This window comes from Puma concolor, chromosome A3, assembly GCF_028749965.1.
Source record: "Puma concolor isolate L17-30 chromosome A3, mPumCon1.1.hap2, whole genome shotgun sequence".
NCBI lineage: Eukaryota > Metazoa > Chordata > Mammalia > Carnivora > Felidae > Puma > Puma concolor.
The window spans coordinates 125,562,226-125,582,218 of record NC_141669.1 but is presented as its reverse complement, the minus strand read 5'-3'; the positions used below and the strand labels follow the sequence as shown (position 1 = coordinate 125,582,218).

The 19,993-nt window shown below is 50.0% G+C and overlaps 1 protein-coding gene across 1 annotated transcript; it reads left to right on the top strand.

Moving 5' to 3' along the window:
* The first annotated feature begins 1,586 nt into the window (after window positions 1–1,586).
* Window positions 1,587–19,056, top strand: TOMM34 (translocase of outer mitochondrial membrane 34). The gene is made up of 7 exons (XM_025932467.2): window positions 1,587–1,844; window positions 5,663–5,762; window positions 6,908–7,060; window positions 9,830–9,999; window positions 12,887–13,034; window positions 17,709–17,835; window positions 18,019–19,056. Exons 1-7 carry the CDS (start codon window positions 1,718–1,720, stop codon window positions 18,121–18,123), a joined length of 930 nt encoding a protein of 309 aa, XP_025788252.1. The 5' UTR covers window positions 1,587–1,717; the 3' UTR covers window positions 18,124–19,056.
* Window positions 19,057–19,993: the final 937 nt, after the last annotated feature.

The following is a 19,993-nucleotide window of genomic DNA, read 5'->3' as shown; positions in this document are numbered from 1 at the left end:
ACCTAAATAGTGGCTTAAGGCACCACGCATTTGTCGTTTATTAAGGAGTCCAGAAGTCAGTAGTCCCAGGGTTGACTCAGTGGCTCGACAATGTCAATTTCATCTTTCCCCTCCCACCCTACTCAGTACGTTGGCTTTTCATACCTGTGCTTATTGCCTCACAACTGCAAAAATCAGTATATATCCAGGTGTATATCCTTAACCCAACAGTGCCCAAAGCAGAAAGAGAGCAAAAAAGGTTATTTTGAAGTCCTGTACCTCTTACGTGGGAGGAAAAACTTTCTCACTAAACACTCAGCAAACATCCCATATCACTGACCGGATCAGGGTCATGTCCACCCCTGACCAATCACTGGTAAAAGGGAGAGAGAGTATTGATTCCCTTAAAGAAATATGATGCATCCCCTGGGCCAGGAGAATCTCAGGCGAAATTCAAACTTCTAGAAGCAAAGATGGAAGCTGTGGAGTAGATAAGCAGCTGTGTGTGTGCCGTCTCGAGTTTTCCCACCACACTAAGTGTTCGTTCTTTCTTCTTGTGTGGAGTCTGTGCTGGACTGAGGGGATTCATAGGCAACAGTCACTCCGCCCTCAAAGTTTACAGTCTGGTTGAGTTTACATAAATAATTGTAACTAAATTCCTGAGAGACCAGGTGTTTGTCAACAAGCCTTTATAACTGCAGGCTTGGTGCCAGATCCTACTGGGTCTTGTGGAGACAAAAATAAAGACCTAGCTCCTGCCTTTAACGACCTCAGTCTTTGAGAAAAACTGTAAACTTACAATCACAGAGTGTTAAGTGCTAAATAGGGGTAAACCCTGGTTGCAATAGGAGCAGAGGAGAAACAAGGTAAAAGAGGAGAGGAGGAAAGAAAGGCTTTCAGAGACGATGGTTGAGTCGATTATAGGTGGAGTCAGGACTGGGCAAGAGGAAGTGTTTGGAAAAGACGGGGGGGGGGGCGGGGGGGGGCGGTGCATAAGCAAACGTTAGGAAGCAAGAGAAAAAGCTTAATGTCCGCAGGTAGCAACAAGCAATAAAAAACACTGGAGTATGAAGTGGGACATACAGTGAAGTCAGATGAGGCTGAAGATAAATAAGTTTAGGGAAAGATCCTCATCAACCTATCAGTCCATTCATTTATTAAATGATTATCTACACAGCACTAGGTACCAGCCACCCTCCAGCCTCGGTGCCTTGGCACTCTCTGCCTGGAACAGCACTCCCTAAATCTTCTCAGGCTTCAGCTCAATTAGTCCCTCAGAGACGTTTTCCCCACTTCCCTTACCTGAAGCAGCCCCCACGTGGACACTTGGCTTTACATCACTGTTTTACTTTCCTTCTAGCACTAATCACTTTATGAGATTATCATCTTCGTTTGCTCAAGAGTTAACAGCCTGCCAGTTGCCACTGGAATGTAAGCTCCTCGCGAGCAGGGCCCTGGCCCCTTTTCATCTTCTTCATCCACAGACCTTCAGCATCCCCAGGAACCCGGCGCAGCTCCGGGGACCCAAGCGCGCTTCACCAGGGACGTCCGCAGCTGAGCATGCGCAGAGGGCTTCTGGCGCGCGGCGCCCCGGCCCCGCCCCGTCCGTCCCGCCCCCTCACGGGCTGTTTGGCCGCGGGATCTAAGTCCTCGCCAGAGGGTGCTCCCGCTCGCTCGCAGTTGCGCACGCCTCAGCGCGGTAACTGACGCGCCCCCGGTTCGCCGGCCCGGCCCCGGGATGGCCCCCAAGCTCTCAGACTCCGTGGAGGGGCTCCGCGCCGCCGGCAACCAGAGCTTCCGCAACGGCCAGTTCGCCGAGGCCGCGGCGCTGTACAGCCGCGCGCTGCGGGCGCTGGAGGCGCAAGGTACGACCCTGGCCCCCGTTTCTCCGCCAGGCCTGCCTCCCCCTCTCCGGTGTTTCCTCCCCCAAGGCCCCGCGGCCTCCCAGACCTCTCTCGGCCCCCGACCCCCCGGGGCCTGCGTTCTCAGCGGTCGTCTGGCTCACCAGGGCCACCCGGCACCCTTCCCGCCCGCTCCCTGCTTTGGCATCCTGCGAGAGACTTTCTTAGCTCTTTCTTCGCCCGCCTCCCCACCCCCTTTTTTCCTAATGGTAATATGGTTTTGTTACTGGTTCTTTTTCACTTGTTGACATATCACAAACATATCTCCGTATTAATGGATGTTTGATCTCATGTTTTCTTGCTGTAAAAAAACAAAACAAAACCCACAACCTTAAATTTATTTTCGTAACCATTTTTAAGCGCAGGTAAATTCACATTGTTGTGCAACAGATCGCTAGAACTTTTTCATCTGCGACACTGAAACTCTACGCATTGAACACTGTCATCTTCCTTTCCTCCCCCTCAGCCCTTGGTTTCCACCTTTCTACTTCGTGTATCCTTGGTATTGATTAGATACTTCAAATGAGTGAAGTCCTGTGGTATTTGTCTTTTGGGACTGGCTTATTTTGCTTAGCAGAATGGCCTCGAGGACGTTGCAATCGGTGTTGTAGCATGTAACAGAATTTCTTACTAACTTTTTAAGGCCATATAATTGCCATTGTGTGGATATTTCACATTTTCTTTATCCAGATGTAAACAAGGCCTGTCTGATCGCGATTAGGACTGCAAAGAAGACAAATACAGTGATGTGGTAAGGCAGGAGACTGGGGAGCTCCTTTAGAGTGGAAGGTCAAGGACAGCTTTGAAGCAGTGACATTTGAAGTGACGTCTGAATGATGAGAAGAAGCCAGGTGCACAAACTTTTGGGTGCTGCGTGTTCCAGGTGGAGGAACTGTTCATTCCAAGGGCCCCAGATGAATAAGCACGGTGTGTTCCAGGCGCCACAGCGTATAGTGAGCTGTGGAAGAACAGGAAGTGTTGAGGGCAGTTTGAGCGGCAGAGACTTAACTGGCCTTATTTTACACAATAGGCTGTGGTAAGGAGTTTGGATTTTATTCCCTGATGGGAGGCTACTGGGAAGTTTTGCTTTAAATAGAGGTGTAGCATGGGCACCTGGGTGGCTCAGTCGGTTAAGCGTCCGACTTCGGCTCAGGTCATGATCTCGCGGTTCGTGAGTTTGAGCCCCGCGTCGGGTTCTGTGCTGACAGCTCAGAGCCTGGAGCCTGCTTCCGATTCTTTGTCTCCTTCTCTCTCTGCCCCTTCCCTGCTCGTTCTCTGTCTCTTTTTCTCTCTCAAAAATAAACATTTAAAAATAACTTTTAATAGAGGTATAGCTTGTCCTTGTCCATTCTCCCAACCTCCAGCTCATGGGTGAGACACTTTGGAGAAGTGGTGAGCCTCATTCTACCAACCACAGCCCTTTGCCCCAAACCTCTTCTCCAAAAGTGTCTTACCCGTGAGCCCTCATTTTCCGTAGGACCAATTTCCCTATGTCTTCCTCCTCTCCCTTTCTTGGCTGGTATTGGTTGAGTGCTTTACTGTGTGCCTGACATTACAGACGTCAGTTCTTTGACCTTCATACAAACCTGTGGATAAGATACTTTCTAGATGAGGAGTCCAGAAGAATTACACAATAAAGACATGTCAGAGGCAGGATTTGAATATGGGTCTGATTCGCAAGTCCAAGTTTTGAGTCACTTTGCTAGACTTCTCCCCAAATCTTCTCCAAATTCCAGTCTTTCTTGTTTGAACTTTTGCAGTTTGAAGCCACTCGTTTGCCCACCTCTTATTCTTCTAGAACACTCCTTTTTAGGCCCACCTTCTCATCTCAGCGTCACTTGATGAAGTCACGGATGAATCTGTGAGACTGCTATTTCTGCCTTTTTCTTTCATCCTACTCCAGCCGGCCTGGAAAAAAGCTGGTGCTTTTGTGTGGATTTATTCTGGATCCTTAGAAGGGCCTAGTGTCTGGATTTAGTAGGGGACCAGCGTTCGGTTCTGATCTTGCTGTTGATTGTCCAGATAATTTCTGGGCAAATCCCTGGATTTCTGTGATCTGTTTTGCGGCTCTTGAAAGGACAGCAGGGAATAACCTAACAAAATGAACCCTTCCAGCAGGTCTGTGAAGTGGTATCTTCATGTGATAGTCACGTGGGCACATTCGATCAGCGGGATTGAGTGGCGGGATTCGAGGTCCCAGTGCCCTTGCCACTGCCCCACTGCTGTTTCTGTGCGCTCCAGTGACTTGACGTGCACTACAAGTTGCGAGTAATTGTACTCTTCCCTTAAAGGCCAGGATATAGTTTACTTTTTTCTGTACTCTGCTGTCTCCCTCAGGGCCTGGCAAAATAAGGGCGGAAAAGTTATTATTTTATCAAGTTTGTCACCGTTGATGTTGAATGGAAGCTGTCATGCCTCAACGTGGAAACATACTTAATGGAAAAAAAGCAAATTGCTGAAGGATAGACAATAGCGTGCCACTTGGGAAAAGCTTAGGAATGCAGCTGTAATGGCAGCAGGCACACAGGCATGCAGGAGGATGTCGCATCCCAACCTCAGGGCTGTACTGAGCGCTGGGCGTCTGAGGAGGGAGCAAGAGAGAAGGATGAGGTTGAGTGGAGCTTTGGCCGTATCAAAAATTCAAAAGGCTGGAAACAAATATAACATGTGCTAAGTCCAGTGGTGGATGTCAAGTACCTGTTACACTGTTTTCTTCTAGCTATTTCATAATTTTCAAAAGAGAGTTTGTTTCTAATTCTTTTGTGTATATACCCAGGATGGAATTACTGGGTCAGCACTTGGTAGTTTTCAGGGTTTTTCGTGTGTTTTCCATTATGGTCTATGCTAGTGGGTATAAAGTAGTTGAAAAATTATTTTAAAAATGGAAGTTGGGGTGCCTGGGTGGCTCAGTCGGTTAAGCGTCCGACTTTGACACAGGGCATGATCTCACGGATTGTGAGTTCAAGCCTCGAGTCAGGCTTTGTGCTGACAGCACGGAGCCTGGAGCCTGCTTTGGATTCTGTGTTTGTCTCTCTCCTTCTCTCTCTCTGTCTTTCTCTCTCTCTACCCCTCCCCTGCTCCTGTTCTGTGCATGTGTGTGTGTGTGTGTGTGTGTCTCAAAAATAAACATTTAAAAAAATGAAAGTCATTGTGGCCACATAATAAAAGACATAGGCTTCTGAGATTCCTGAGGATAAGGACTGCCTTTAGAGAAGTGCCTGATAATTCTCCCTCTGGGCTTCTTGATCAGGCTTGTTGGTAGCTCGAATCCTTCCTTTGATTGAGTTCTGCTTAATCCTGCCACACCCAGAGGACTTTTCCCTGGCAAAGTCCTGTCTGATTTGACCAGGTGGAATTACTCTTGTCTTTTATGTCCCCACGACCCTTGTTCAGTCTACGTATCACGTTTTTCTTTTCTTCTTTAGGAACGCTTTTATTGGGTTTACGTGATTTTTGTAATAAAATTCTCACACACACACGTGTAGTTACAGCATGGACTTCTCTGAGCAGAAGGCAGCTATTTCGTGTCTTGTCTCTTGGCTGGTCCCAAGTTCAGTGCTGGAGAAGAGGTTTGGGGCAACGGGCTGTGGTTGGTAGAATGAGGCTCACCCTCCCTGTGAGTGGCAGGAAGCCTCCCGTTCTGGCTCCACGTGAGAATGACAAACCCGGCAGCCCATCAGACCAACAAGCCTGATCAGGACTCATATGAAATACATCCCAGAGCCCCAGGGCATCCATTTCCCACCCTGTTAATCTCCTGCTGTCTGCTTCCCCCTGGGCAGGTTCTTCGAACCCTGGAGAAGAAAGTATTCTCTACTCTAACCGTGCAGTGTGCCACTTAAAGGATGGCAACTGCAAGGACTGCATCAAGGATTGCACTTTGTAAGTGGGCAGGGGTGACCTTGGGGGCCTGGGGGTCTCAGGAGAGGAGGCTGGGTTTATCTGGCCTGTGTTACTGTTTGGACCGATCCCACCAGTTACAGCCATGCCAGATAATTCAGAAGCAACTGCTGGGTCACTGAGGATAGGAGGCTCTACTTGGTCCTCGTGGCCCCTGACTTGTGTCTTTGGAGTCTGCCGAAAAAGGAGTAGGGTGGGAAGTTAGAGGTGGGCCTTAAAGGCCTTTGAGGTTTGGGACCTGAGGGTGAGATTGAGCTGCAGACTGGTGACTGGCTTGCCCAGGATTTTTCTGCGGTGGATGTGTGTGGAAGCAAGGGAGGGAAAGAAAGAGGGATAGAGGTTAGTGAATGGTCTCAAAAGAAACTAAGAGGTATTCATTGGTGACCAGGGGTAAAGGATGTTAAACATTAAACAGTTTTTCATACTTCTTTCTTCTCCGAGCTAGTCTGACCCTGCCTTCTTTCCTCCTCACTGAACTAGCACATGGGACTTCATGTTCTCAGATCCTGTGTCCTGTGGTATTGCCTTAGATTCATGCCCTGGTGATAGGTGGGAGAGGAGGAGAGGTGAGCAGGCTCATGGAGCCTGTGCTAAGGTCATTTGTACCAGGCCCGTGCTAGGTTTCCTTCTGGGAGCGCTCATGACCACTCTGTGGGGTAAGTTTACCACCCTGCCCAGGCTAGCACTGGGTTGCAGGGGACCGAGACGGTAAAGTGACCTGGCTGGGGTCACGTGGTTGGTGGCAGAGGTAGAATTCCAACACCGCTCCCCATCTGACTCCAGAGCCTGTTTTCCCACCAGGTCAGCCTCTGCAGAAACACATCGAAGAATGAGAACTACAAGGCACTTGTGCTTGACTTGGGGTGGGGTTGCAGGGTGGATTGCAACCATGAAAACTGATGGACGGGCACATAGATTTCACAGTATGAGTGGCCTTGTGTCCATCAGCCCTTCTCCACCTCAGTCCAAGTTCGAAAGTCCCTCCTCTAAGGTTTGACATTTTAGCAGTGTCTCTACCAGATGTGACCTCCTGTATACTGAATGCTGCACATGACCCTGCCTGGAAGGAGCTGCAGGGGAGCCCTGGTGACTCAGCAGCCAGATGACATTTGTGCCTCCTGCCCTAGAGCACTGGCCCTGGTTCCCTTCAGCCTGAAGCCCCTGCTGCGGCGAGCGTCCGCCTACGAGGCTCTGGAGAAGTACCCCCTGGCCTATGTCGACTACAAGACCGCACTGCAGATTGATGACCGCGTGACGTCGGCCTTGGAAGGCATCAACAGGTGAGCCTGAGCCACCGCCCGCAGTCTCTCTGGGACTCCCTGTCCTCCGGATGCACTTGGGGCCACTGCTTTGGGCATCTCCTGGGGGTCCCTTTGGGCTAGGCTTAGAAACTCCTAATGAGCACGTGGGGAAAGCGCAGGAGGAGAGTCAGCTGTCGTGTTTAGCAGGTGTGTTTGGGGTCAGACTCAAAGGACTGGTGGATTGATTCCCTAGCTGTTCCGAGTCATTCACCCTGTAACCACTTACTGAGCTCTGTTGGAAGGATTGTGCCAGGTTCGGTGGGGAAGACCGCAGTAACAACCAGGTACAGATCCCACTTGCTCCGCAGACCTACCTAGAGCAGGGAAAGTAAGACAGGGGCACAGGCAGCCGCAGCACAAAGCGGCGGGTGGTGTTCGCGGGGATGGTTCTGTATGTTGTACTGTGACCCCTTCAGGTGGTCCGTCGGGCAGCACTGCTTTCTGGGCTTCTGAGTGGTTGTACCGCACGGATACCCTCATTTGTGTGCCTGAGCATGTTTTCCCCTCTTTGCACGGGCTGCTAGAAAGCCGAACATGACACCGTAGCAAACCCTTCACAGGACTTCATGGTATGTATTTAGTGCGTCATTTTTAGCTTCACTCGTTTTCTCTCTGCCTCCTTTTAGTTTCTGTCCTTCGACAGAATCTGCCACTCGTGTGCCTGTCTTTGCCCTAGGGCCTGGGCTGATGCCTGACACATAGCTCTTGCTGCCGTAATGGAGCCCCCAGTCTCATGGCGAACCCCAGTAGTAGCCAAGTGCACCCGTGTATGTCGAATGCTGTGGTAGGCGGCGGCCCAGGGGGCTGTAGGGGCAGAAAGGGGCACCTGACCAGCCAGGGGGAGGGAGGAGACTGGTCAGGACTTTCCAGAGGAGGCGAGCCGTGGCTGAGAAATGAATAGAAATCTGGGATCGGGGCAGCCACAAGGCCGCCTGCGCAGGGTGAGCGAGGATGATGGATTCCAGGAATTGCGAGAAGTCCCATTTTGCTTGGCACTGCTGGTGAGGAGCTCAGCTCGGGCAGGTGAGGTGAGACCAGATCACACGGGGCCTGGCACTCAGGGGCCTGGACCTAATCCAGGCATGGTGAGGCTTTGTGAAAGGGGCTTTAGCAGGGGGACAGTGGGAGCAGATTTGAGAGAAAAGCTGATTAGCTTCCGTGCTGAGGGATGACACGAAGGAGAGCAGGGTAGGAAGGGCCCAGCAGCAACTCAGAAGAGACGGTAGGGACAGACTCAGAAGAGTCTGGGGACATTTGGGTAGTAGTTCAGTGAGATTTGGTGTTAGGAGGGTGGTGAGAGGGAAGAATAGAAGAGACATCCCGGAGGCTGACAGGTTGCATTGGAGGGGACCCGAGACGGGAGATGTAAGGACAGTGGTTGGGGGCAAAGGAGAAGAATACAGGGCAGACATTTGGATTCAGAGGTCATCGGCGTCGAGGTGGATTGAGGTTGTGGGAGAGAAGAAGACCCCCACGGCAAGTGAGCTGGGGGGAGAGGATGGAGCTTTGAAAGTCGCAGCATTTGAGGGACTTCCAGGAGAACAGCAGCTGGAGGGTAGGAGGGAACTTGGAGCATTTCGGGAGAAAGTGTTTCCAGAAGGACGAAGACATCCTTCCTGTTGGGTGTTGCAGGGAGCTTACACGGACTTCTGGGTTTAAGAATGAAGTCACTGGTGGATGTGACAGCAGCAGTTCAAGAGGTCTGGCTGAGGAGAGGCAGAGGAGTCCAGCTGTGCAGTCAGAGTGGGGCCTCCAGGCGGCCCTCCGGGCACGGAGAAAGGTTGAAGCTGTAGAAGAGGTGCTGGCCGTGGTTGCTGCTAGAGGCAGGGAGAGGGGAGACCCGGAGCTTCAGTGGAGAGGTTGGCCTCGTCACTTCTTCATTTGTGACGGGAGAGAAATGGGAAGGGTCAGGTGCCCTTGCAGGTGGGTTTGCATTTTCAGGATGGGGACTTTTGCCCCGAAGAAGGAGGAGGGTGAGGGAGCCGGGCCGAGGAAGGTGGAGGTTTGAAACAGCCTTGCCAATCAGAGTCCAAGGACATGAGTTTGCGATGATGCCGGCCTGTGACGCTTTCATTCTAGTCACACTGCCTCTAGGAGGCAGTCGTTGGAGCCGAAAAAGCACACAGTTGGCTCTGTTCACTGGTTGAGCACATACAAGATGGATGAGGTCCCCGAGCAGCATTTGAAGCAAGTTAGCTGGGCCAGAAGGGGGAGATGGGGAATGGGAGGTGGAAGAGATTGTTCTGGGTAGAGGGAAGAGCGTGTGCAAAGCCTGGATCATACGGATCAAGAGGGAACGTGCCACACGGTAAAAGTGGAGAGGCGGGAAGGGACCAGGTGTCAGGCCCCGTCAGCGCAGGGAAACGGGAACCACTGAAGGGTTTTAAAATGAGAGAATGACGGAAGATTTGCACTTTTTAAAAATCCAACGTCAGGTGCTTGCGTGGCCTTGTCATAGATCCATTAGGAAGATATAAAACATTTCCTTTCTTGGGGCATGTGTGGTCCTCTGGGGATAAGGTGGAGTACGCTTCACGAGCAGCGGTCACCACTTTGAAGTTAATGTAGATGAGTAATGTCATGGCAGCAGGGGGTACTGTCGTGTGCAGACTTCTGTCCCTTTCCCGCTGTGTGTTAGAAGGCCAGGAAGAGATGGTGGCTCTCGTACACCCGCTTTGGATTTATGAGAGGAGGAATATCTTCCGGACCCAGCCGGAAACCTCCCTGTAATTCTGTCTGCCTTTCCAGGATGAGCAGAGCTCTCATGGACTCACTTGGGCCCGAGTGGCGCCTGAAGCTGCCCTTGACCCCCTTGGTGCCTGTTTCGGCTCAGAAGAGGTGGGAGTCCTTGCCCCCCGAATGCCACAGAGAAAGAGCTAAAAGCAAATTCAGAGAAACCACAACGGCAAAGAGCAGAGGTAAGTTGTGACTTGCCGCCCGGAGTGGCATAGTCTCCCCGTAGCCACTTTCTGTAGAGTAATCCTATAAAAATTGGCCTTGGTTAAACTGCGCTATAAAAAGTATCTAAAAGAAAAAATACAAAACGAAAAGTCCTAACCTCTTAGAGACTGAGGTGATGAGAAAGCCCACCCACCGCTGTACGGGTGAAGCGATAGAAGACGCCTGGAACTCCCAGCCTGGTGCGTCGGTGTACGTATGGCATTGGTTCCTCTGGCGGCGCTGGGGATGGATCGTCCAGGGTGTTTCGGTAGCAAGAGCAGAAGACTCAGCGTGGTGAAAACAACAAAGAGAACGTACTGGCTCATGAAACTGAGAAGTTCAGAGTTCAGGTTCAGGCAGGGTTTGCTCCAGCCGCTCACAACATTCTCAGACTCTGAGTCCATTCCTCCGTGCTCTCTCAGCTCTCTCCTCTAGTGTGTTGGCTTTGTCTTGGGGCAGTCATCCCTCCTAGTAGTGAAGCGGCTGTAGCAGTTCCTGGCCTCATGTCCATATGCCGTGCCTCATGGCTCAGAGGAAGAGAAGAAGGTTGGTTTCTTCTTCCAATAGCCCCCGAAGAAGGAGAGAGTGTCTTTCCTTTAAATCCCTAGGTCACATGTTTTCTCAATGATTCCGGCCCATTTGGTCACAGGCTATTGTCTGAATTAGTCACTGTGACCAGGGGCTGAGATTTTGTGATGAGCTCCACCGTAAGCCATCTGTCCCACCTTCTTAACTAGAGGGTGATGCTTCCCCAAGAACGAACACACACCCACACGCGTGCAAGGAGTCCCTGGAGGATGAATAAGAGAAGGGAGACGAAAGTCAGGTAACCCAAAGACGGGAGACTGAGTAAGAGGCCATTTTTGAGGCACAGACAGGCTCACCAGTGCTCCAGGGGCCTCAGGTGGGCCCAGCAAGCTAGGTGGTGAGGGGAGGAGGTGCAGCAGGTGTGCGGGCTGGAGCCCAGCCATGGGTGTCAGGGGAGGGCAGAGTTAACTCCCCTTCCCAGGAGGGAACCTATCTGACCATGGGTAGCACTCACTCTGGTTTGTGGAAACCTGCTAAGTGTCCCCTGTTCTTCTCCGGAATGAAAATGTGGGGTGCTGATGAACTAGATGGCTTCAGAGCACCTACCGTTAATTTCCTTCTTTCAGAGCCACTGAGCCATATGTTTTGCAGGTGCTGTGCTAGGCAGTGTGACATCGAGAAGGCAGGCAGTCTCGGCCCTCAGGCAGCTCTCAGTCTGATGAGACTGGGATACATAAACAGCATTTTAAAATACAGGAGGAAAGGGGTGCCTGGCTGGCTCAGCCTATGGAGCACATGACTCTTGATCTCAGGGTTGTAGGATCAAGCCCCACACTGGCGGTAGAGCCTACTTAAAAAAAAGAAAATACAGGAGGAAGAATAAGTGCTTTAGAGTCTTTAGTATCTGGGGAGTTCAAAACGTGAACTAACGTGTGCACTGAGGGGTTTGGGAAATGGCTTCTGGGGGAGGTGCCAGAGAACGTGAGAGAATGCAGCCTGTGGGCATCGCAGGTGAACAGTGGGAATCCGCATGCCTGCAGCGTGCTGTGTCGCAGAGCCGAGGTCAGGCTGAAGACGTGTGTATGCGGCAGCCCGTTGGCTCTGCTTCTAGAGAACCTCATGCATGTGCGCAGAGGAGACGTGTTCAAGAATGTTTGCAGCAGCAAAAAACACAACCGGAAAACAACCCAAATCTGTAAATAGAACAGATAAATCAGTTGTACCACAGCAGTGAGAGTGAATGAACTCCAGGCATCGACATCAACACAGGTGAATCTCAGGATCACGTTGGTGAGAGGAGAAGACAAAACCAGATCAAAGAAGCATAGTTAGAACAGTTTATTCTTTTATACGAAGTTTAAAAACAAAATAAACAGCAAATGGTTTATAGAAACTGTTGTATATAGTTAACCTACCAAGAAAAAAGCGGGGGAAGGGAGCACAGGATTGGCGATAATGGTTTCCTCCAGGAGTAGATTGATTTGGGGAGGGGGCCCCACAGGGCTTTAAAGGTCCTAGTGAATGTTCTGTTTCTTCAGGTGAGGGATAAGTTCAAGGGTGTTAGTTCAGTTCCTAAAACCTTACCTGTGCCATACATATCCAGTATTTTATAAAGGTAGTTTTTAAAAATGACAAAAACAGGTGAAATGGGAGTGAGGTCTGGAACGACGATGTGGGGCTGCTCAGTGAAGGGCCGGAAAGCCAAGTGAGCAGCTTGCATTTCACCTTGTCTCCCTGTCAGGGCGGGGGTGGGGAAGCTGCACGCACTTCGTGAGGGAGGATGCAGGCCCGGGCCAAAGCCATCGTGAAGACTGGCGGGCTCTTCTGCCCTTTTCTGAAGCCTGGGAGCTATACCCTTTTTTTCTCAGATGCTTGCTTATTTAAATCTCATTTACTTACTCTCCTGCTTTAAGTTTATAGGATGTTCTGCATGCTCAAATTTCATCCTAAACTAGCCACGTGTGGGGCAGGTAGTGCCCCGGTGGATGGAGAGACTAAGGTCCAGAAGACTTGGGCCCCACGAGATCCCCAGCTCCTAAGTGGCAGCACCGGGACTAGAACCCGAGTTCTGTCTATTCTTATGTGCATGTCTAAGTATGTTTGTATGGGAGTCCCCAACCTCCTATGACTGAAAAATTGTTTAATTTCCCAGAAGCCACATGGGGGACTCCTTCATCAGGGAGGCTGCTTTAGGGCAGCGTAGGGATCTTGGCGGGGGGGGGGGGGGCAGTGGGGGAGGGTGGCAGATGACTTCGAAGAGACGGGGCCGGTGAGGCCTCGTGGGTCTCGCTTGGGCACCCGCTCCATGGCTTTTTCCTCTTCTGAATTTGTATCTAGTGCCTTCTGCTGGGGATGTGGAGAGAGCCAGAGTTCTGAAGGAAGAAGGCAATGAGCTTGTAAAGAAGGGAAACCATAAGAAAGCTATTGAGAAGTACAGTGAAAGCCTCTCATTTAGTGACGTGGAGTCTGCCACATACAGCAACAGGTATCTTCCATGTAGCTGCTGGCCCGGGGGATTTTAGGACATTGGATACTGTTCCAGAGTCTTCTCTCGGACTGGGGTGGGCTCTTCATTTCTAGCGTTTTGGTCAGCATGTTGTAGCTCCAAACCTACCTTCACACGGGTTTTGGTCACCATGAGGCAGGTGTTGCCCGTGGCATCTGCTACCTTAGAGGAATAGAAAGAGCGGTGCCAGTGTGGAGCCTGGGCTTTGTCGGGGCTTCTCCCCCTCAGATTTTCCTGAACCACCCAAATAAGCACACTCCGAAAGTAAAAGCCTCAATACATGTCTCTCCGCCTTCCCCCTAGCCCCACGGCTTCTCTAAGCCCCTCCGGTTAGAAGTGTTGGCACTGTCCCAGCCCTAGGGCACGACCCAGGCTGTGGACTAATGGTCACCTGGCCCAGGAGCAAGAGAGAAGGTCTTGCCTGAAGGGTTTGACCTGTGGGTGGCGCTGTTGAGCGCTCTGCACCATGAACTGCTGTCTGTGGCTGGTGCTTCTTTCCACCCACAGTGAGGACACCATCCCTTTTATTGTGTGGGAGTCACTGCTTTGCAGCACACTCCCGACGTATTGGTAGGTGGTCTTCCCCTGTAAAGTCAAGAAATCGGAGGCTCAGAGCAGAAAGGGCTTTACCTCAGCTCACCCAGCCATTAAATGGTGGAGACAGAATTGGAACCTGGCTCCGATGAGATCTTTCTATTAGTTTTACTGTCAGAAGTTGAAATATTCAGCAAGGGACCATATCTGATCCAATCATTTGTCATAAAAGATATACGATAAAATGTTGTGAATCTGTTTCTCCTCTCCTGCTCACATACACATGTTACTCTTGTTCAAAAACCTTGGATCGGGGTACCTGGGTGGCTCAGTCGGTTAAGCATCTGACTCTTGGTTTTGGCTCAGGTCACGATCTCACGGTTTGTAAGTTCGAGCCCCAAATGGGGCTCTGTGCTGACAGTGCAGAGCCTGCTTGAGAATCTTTCTCTCTCTCTCTCCGCCCCTCCCCTGCTCACCTCTCTCCCTCTCTCAAAAATCAACATTTAAAAAAATAAAAACCTTGGCTCTACTGTAGTGTCTCCATTCCCTATGCAAAATTCTTGGGATAAAAGGCATTCCAGGTTTGAGTCAGGTGACATGGTCCGTATACCGAATCACATAATGCTCGCACAGAGTCTGGGGCAGCTTGCTGAAACTCGCTGTTAACATTTCTGCCGTGAAACATAGCAGAATTCCACTTGTCACGGGGCGGTGTTAAAGAATGACCAAGTAGCCTCACGTCCATGCAGGTCAGGTTTCGGTGTCAAATGAGGTGAAAAGAGAACTTACAAAAGAGTGGATTTGGGGCTTTGGCCCTGTGGTTTTACTGGCTCATTGGACCAGGGGTGCCTGGTGCCTCAGCCTGGCCGGCTCACCTGGAAGAAAGGGCTGCTGCCTGCTGTTCTGTGTTGACGCAGTGGCAGCTTGATTCCTCTATCTCTGGGCCTGCCTGACTCGCTGACCTCATCCTGCTAGAGACTCCTGCCAGCCTGTTTTCCTGGAGTTTTACCACTTCGGGGACAGTGTTTTGTTTTGTCTAAATACAGTTTTCGTGCAAGTGTGTCCATGCCACACTGTTTCAATTATTACTGCTTTATAATATCTTGTAGGGCTAGTCTTTTCCTTATTCTTCTTACTCAGAGCATCACTGACTGTTTTCCCAGGTTCGTTCTGGCTAAACCTTAGGATCATCTTGACAGACTCCAGAAAGTATCTTGGTGCGCTTTTGGTTATGGTTACGTTGAATTTATAAATTTGTGAATTTATTTATTTTTTTAAATGTTTATTTTTGAAGGAGAGAGAGACAGAGTGTGAGTGGGGGAGGGGTAGAGAGTGAGGGAGACACAGAATCCAAAGCAGGCTCCAGGCCCTGAGCTGTCAGCACAGAGCCTGATGTGGGGCTCGAACTCACAAACCGCCAGATCATGACCTGAGCCGAAGTCAGACGCTCAACCGACCGAGCCACCCAGGCGCCCACGAATTTATAAATTTAATTTAGAGGTGCCTGGGTGGCTCAGTTGGTTAAGCGTCTGACTCTTGATTTTGCCTCAGGCCATGATCTCCTGGTTCATGGGTTCAAGCCCTGCCTTTGGCTCTGCACTGTTAGTGCAGAGCCTGCTTGGGATTTTCTCTCTCTCTCTCTCTCTCTCTCTCTCTCTCTCTCAAAAATAAACAAAATTAAAGAATTTTTAACTTAGAGAACTGTGGGACACCTGAGTGGCTCAGTTGGTTAAACGTCCAACTCTTGATTTCAGCTCAGCCATGATCCAATGGTTGTGGGATCGAGCCTCGCGTTGGGCTCCGTGCTGACATTGTGAAGCCTGCATGGGATTCTCTCTTTCCCTGTCAGCCCCTCTCCCGCTCACGCTATCTCTCTCAAATAAAAATTTAGAGGACTGATAACTTTATATTTTATATTTACGAATTTTCCATCCACTGAGACTGAAATTATACCTCATCCCAGATGCTTTTTTTTTTTTTTTTTGAGACAGAGTGCATAAGTGAACAAGAAACAGAGAGAAGTGGGGCTCCCCCAAGGCAGGGCTTGAACTCATGAACCGTGAGATCATGACCTGAGCCAAAGTCAGACACTTAACTGACTGAGCCACCCAGCCACCCCCCAGATGCCATTTTAATGCTCTACCATGCCCTTTCCTCTCTACTGGTCAGTCCCCAAACCTACCTGAATCAGAGGGGAGAGAACATAGGACTCCTTCAGTGGGAAGAATGACAAAGAATTTGTGCCTGCTTTTATTAACAACAAAAAAAAATTTTTTTAATGTTTATTTTTGAAGAGAGATAGCATGCGAGCTGGGAAGGGGCAGAGAGAGAGAGGGAGACACAGAATCTGAAGCAGGCTCCAGGCTCTGAGCAGTCAGCACAGAGCCCGACGTGGGGCTCGAACACGCAAACCATGAGATCATGACCTGAACTGAAGTCAGATGCTTAACTGACTGAGCCACCCAAGCACCCCTGTTGTGCCGGCTTTTAAGTTGGTATGCTGGGGGGCAGGGGGGTCTGGCTGTCTCTGCCAGCGGAGCATGGCGCTCTGGCTCTCAATTTCATATGTTCAGGTTCCATTGCTGGGCACAGAGGTTACTTTAAAAAAATTGATACAAGGGGGAGCTTTTTCTAATTTATAAATCCATGCAGTCTCAGTAAAAACATTAGAGTTTTTTTAATTCATGATAATGATTCTGAAGTTTGTCAGGAAAAAATGAGAATAGCAGCCTACGAGAATTTAGCATATGATAAAGTGTAGGGAAAGAGGGATTTTCCAATGAGTAGTGTTGGGTTGACTGGATAGGAGTTAAAAATAAGCCTGAATCCCTACCTCACTCCTTATTAAAATAAATCCTAAGTGGACCACGGTTTCAAATGTAGAAAGTAAAAATTATGTTCTAGAAGAATGCGTGGGTTAATTATTTTGCAGTGTGGAATGTATTATAGAGCTAGGGAATTGGGGAGGTGGGACCACAGAGGTCATTAAAGGTAAATTTTATTTCATAAGGTTAAAAAGTCTTATGTAAAGACACGGAGCTTTGCCCACATTTAAAGCGACTACGTTAAAATAGACACTGTTTTCTTCCAATATTAATAAGTTAAAGGTTGAGACCCAGGATTAGTTCACTTACAGGAAAATAGGCTCTATCAATAACTGGTTGTACGAGAGCAGCTCTTTTGGAGAACATTTTGGCAGTAAGAGTCAAGATTTTAAATGCGTGTATCTGTTGACCATCTGTCCCTCGTGATAGGCGCTAAGCTTTATGCACAAGGATGCTCATGGCAGCACCTTGTGTTTACAAACTGGAAGAAATGAAAAAGATCTGTAGTTAAGGAATTGGTAAAATAACTTATGGTTCATCCAACTAAGCAAATACTCTATTCTCACTGAAAATAGCAAATGCGTTCCAAGACTCCTGTTTTTCATGACCGTCCTTGGGGAAAATAATTGAAAATGGATGAAGATATACATACTTCTTTCCCCGTAGGTGTAGAGCGTCTTGTTGTATGATGTATGCAACTGTTTTTTCCCATGAGTGTGAAAATTTTCACAATATCAGTTGAAAGAACTGGACACCGGACACCCGCATACCTACCGTCGATCCCTCATTAACGTTTTATCACATTTGCTTTATCGCTGTTTAGCTATCGATTGTTCTTAGTTTAGGCGCATTTCAGGGTGAGCTGGAGGCATCTTTACTTCTCACTGCTAACACGTCTGCATGCATATCCTCGGAGTCCAGTATTTGTTTAAGGTAGATGACTTTTTAATCCATCGAGGGGGAGGTTTCAGGATCCTTTTCTTGATGTGAAAAGAGCACAGGATGGGAGCGTGAAGTAGACCAAGTGATGACTGGATGTGGTTAGGGGGTGGAGACCTGCACACCGGGCTCCCATCCGGGCTCTGCCTTAGGCTGGCACTGGTGCGTGCACGGGGCCCCTGGCCCCTCCGGGCCGAGCCAATGGTTTGCTTCGAGGGTGAGGAAGCTAAAAAGTATGCAGCACAGAGCAGGTGTTTGGCGAGTCCGAGTCCGAGGTCAGCCCTCAAACCTCCTTGTGGCTGGTGGGCGGCCTCCAAGCAGTGATTGAAACCTCCAAACGGTCTTTCCCCATCAGAGCGCTCTGCCATTTGGTTCTGAAGCAGTACAAGGAAGCAGTGAAGGATTGCACAGAAGCCCTCAGGCTGGATGGAAGGAACGTGAAGGCGTTCTACAGGCGAGCTCAAGCCTACAAGGCACTCAAGGTAAGAAGACCCTGACTGAAAGGGACCGTCCGAGACGTCTGTGCTGGTGGCGATCCTCCCAGAGCAGGGCGAGGTGGTGCCACGTCCCTTCTCCTGGGGCCCCCACGTGGCTCAGGGCAGGCCTGCCGTCTCCATCTCGCCTCCATCAGGGCCTCATCCTCACCCCCTGCTCTCTTCTCTCAGGACTATAAATCCAGCTTTGAAGACATCAGTTGTCTCCTGCAACTTGAGCCCAGGAACGGCCCTGCCCAGAAGTTGCAGCAGGAAGTTAACCAGAGCTTAAACTAAACACCCAGAAGGGCAGCGGGAAACCTCTGCCTGAGCTCCCTTCTCCGTGCCTGCTCCTGGGACCTCGCCTGCCCCAGAGTGAGCTCTGAAGCAACTCAGAGGTGATGACTTCCCACCTTGTAAGAGGCTTGGCTCGTTCAAATTAAGCCCAGTGTAGTAAAAAACCAAAAACGATGTTTTGCTGGAATGGTCCCCACTAGAGCCCTATTGTCCCCCACCCGCCCCCCCCCCAGACAGCTAGCAGGACGGCAGAAACAGGTCCTCCTCAGCAGAGCAGTTGGCTCTGTCCCCGCCCCAAGCATACTACCGACCGCTGCCCTTGTAGCTTCTTCACCAGACCCATCTCACTGTGGTTCATCTGAGCAAACTGAGCTCCGGGGTGGGGGCGGGTGAGGGATAAACCAGAAGACCCCGGCCCACCTACACCCAAAGCAGCCTGTTGAGCTGGTTCTCCAGGGCTGCCGTGCCACCCCGTCCTTGGCAGAGTCCCCTGTGTTCTGAGCCCCAGTGCCTTTTGGCTGGGCCCTCCTCTGGTGGGGATGCGGAATCCTGACCCGGGGGTGGCTTTGCCTGTGGCTCTGTGCTACTGCACCTGCACGGAGGTGCCTGAGGTGTTTGAAGAGTCCAGGGGTGAGGGCACTTCCAGAGGTGGGCCTTTCCAAGAGAGAAAGCCCTTCTCGAAGGCAGTGTTCTTCCAGTTTGGGCAGAGACTTCCTTTTGACCTCAACAGTGGCCCCCTCCAAGCTTCTTGGTTCTTTGTAATACAAACTTAATTTGAACTAAACTGACTGATGTCCAACTGTGTATTTGAGCTTTTGCATTAAACATCTTTCTTGTACAAGAAAGGTGTGCTGTGCTTATGTTTGTGCTTTTTCTGCTCTGTGCTTTGAACTTTGCAATAATAAAAGCCACTGCCTGTTCAGCACTCATCCACTCACTGAACACACTTCCTGGAGTATCCGCATGGGCCAGGCTCTGTGTATAGTGCTGGTGAAATCATAGTCAATAGACATGGTCCCTGCTCTCAGAGGGCTGAGGCTCTAGTGGAACAGCAAGAAGGTAATCAGGTAATCCCAGGAACAAACGGCAGCCAGATTGAGTGTTTTAGAGAAGCCGCCACACGATGCTTTCCCTGCCTCACTGGGGGGATTGGACCCTGTGGAGGGAAAGGGGTCCCTGAGGAAGTAGAGCTCGAATTGAGTTCTAATGTGGGAGTTTAACTGGTAAAGAAGGCAGAAAAACAATCCAAGCAGACAAAACAGACATTTGTCAAGGCCCTAGGTAGGAGGACAGGGTGAGGACCAGGACCAGAAAGTACCCCTCGAGTTCACAAAACGGTGTGGATGAGGCTGGAGGGCGCTTTAGGATTTGTCCAGAACTAAGGGCTGCTACCCTTTCCTGGGCTGTGTCCCAATTAAATTGTTTTCCCCTTAAGCAGAAATTTGAGGACTCTAAAGACAGGGTTTTCATTGTCCCTTTGCTCCCTGTCACATAGCGTGTTGAGCACCACTCAGCTGTTACACTGATTCTGACCTTTCGGAAGGATGAGATGCTTTCCTGTGTGAGCAGCCACAGACCTCTGAGCTAAGCAGATTTCAGGGTCTGGACAGACTCCGTGGGCATGGCCAAGGACTAAAGTGGGGAGCTGGACCCTTATTATTGCCCCCCGCCTTTTTTTTGAGAGAATACAACGCTTTATTATATTTATCACACTTTTTTAATCATTTATCTGTTGCTGGACATTTTGGTTGTTCTTAATTTTTCACTATTATAAATAACTGCAGGGAACACCTTACATACAAATGTTCCTTCTTTTTTAGTATTTCCTAGGAAATTTTTTTTTTTTAACATTTATTTTTGAGAGAGCATG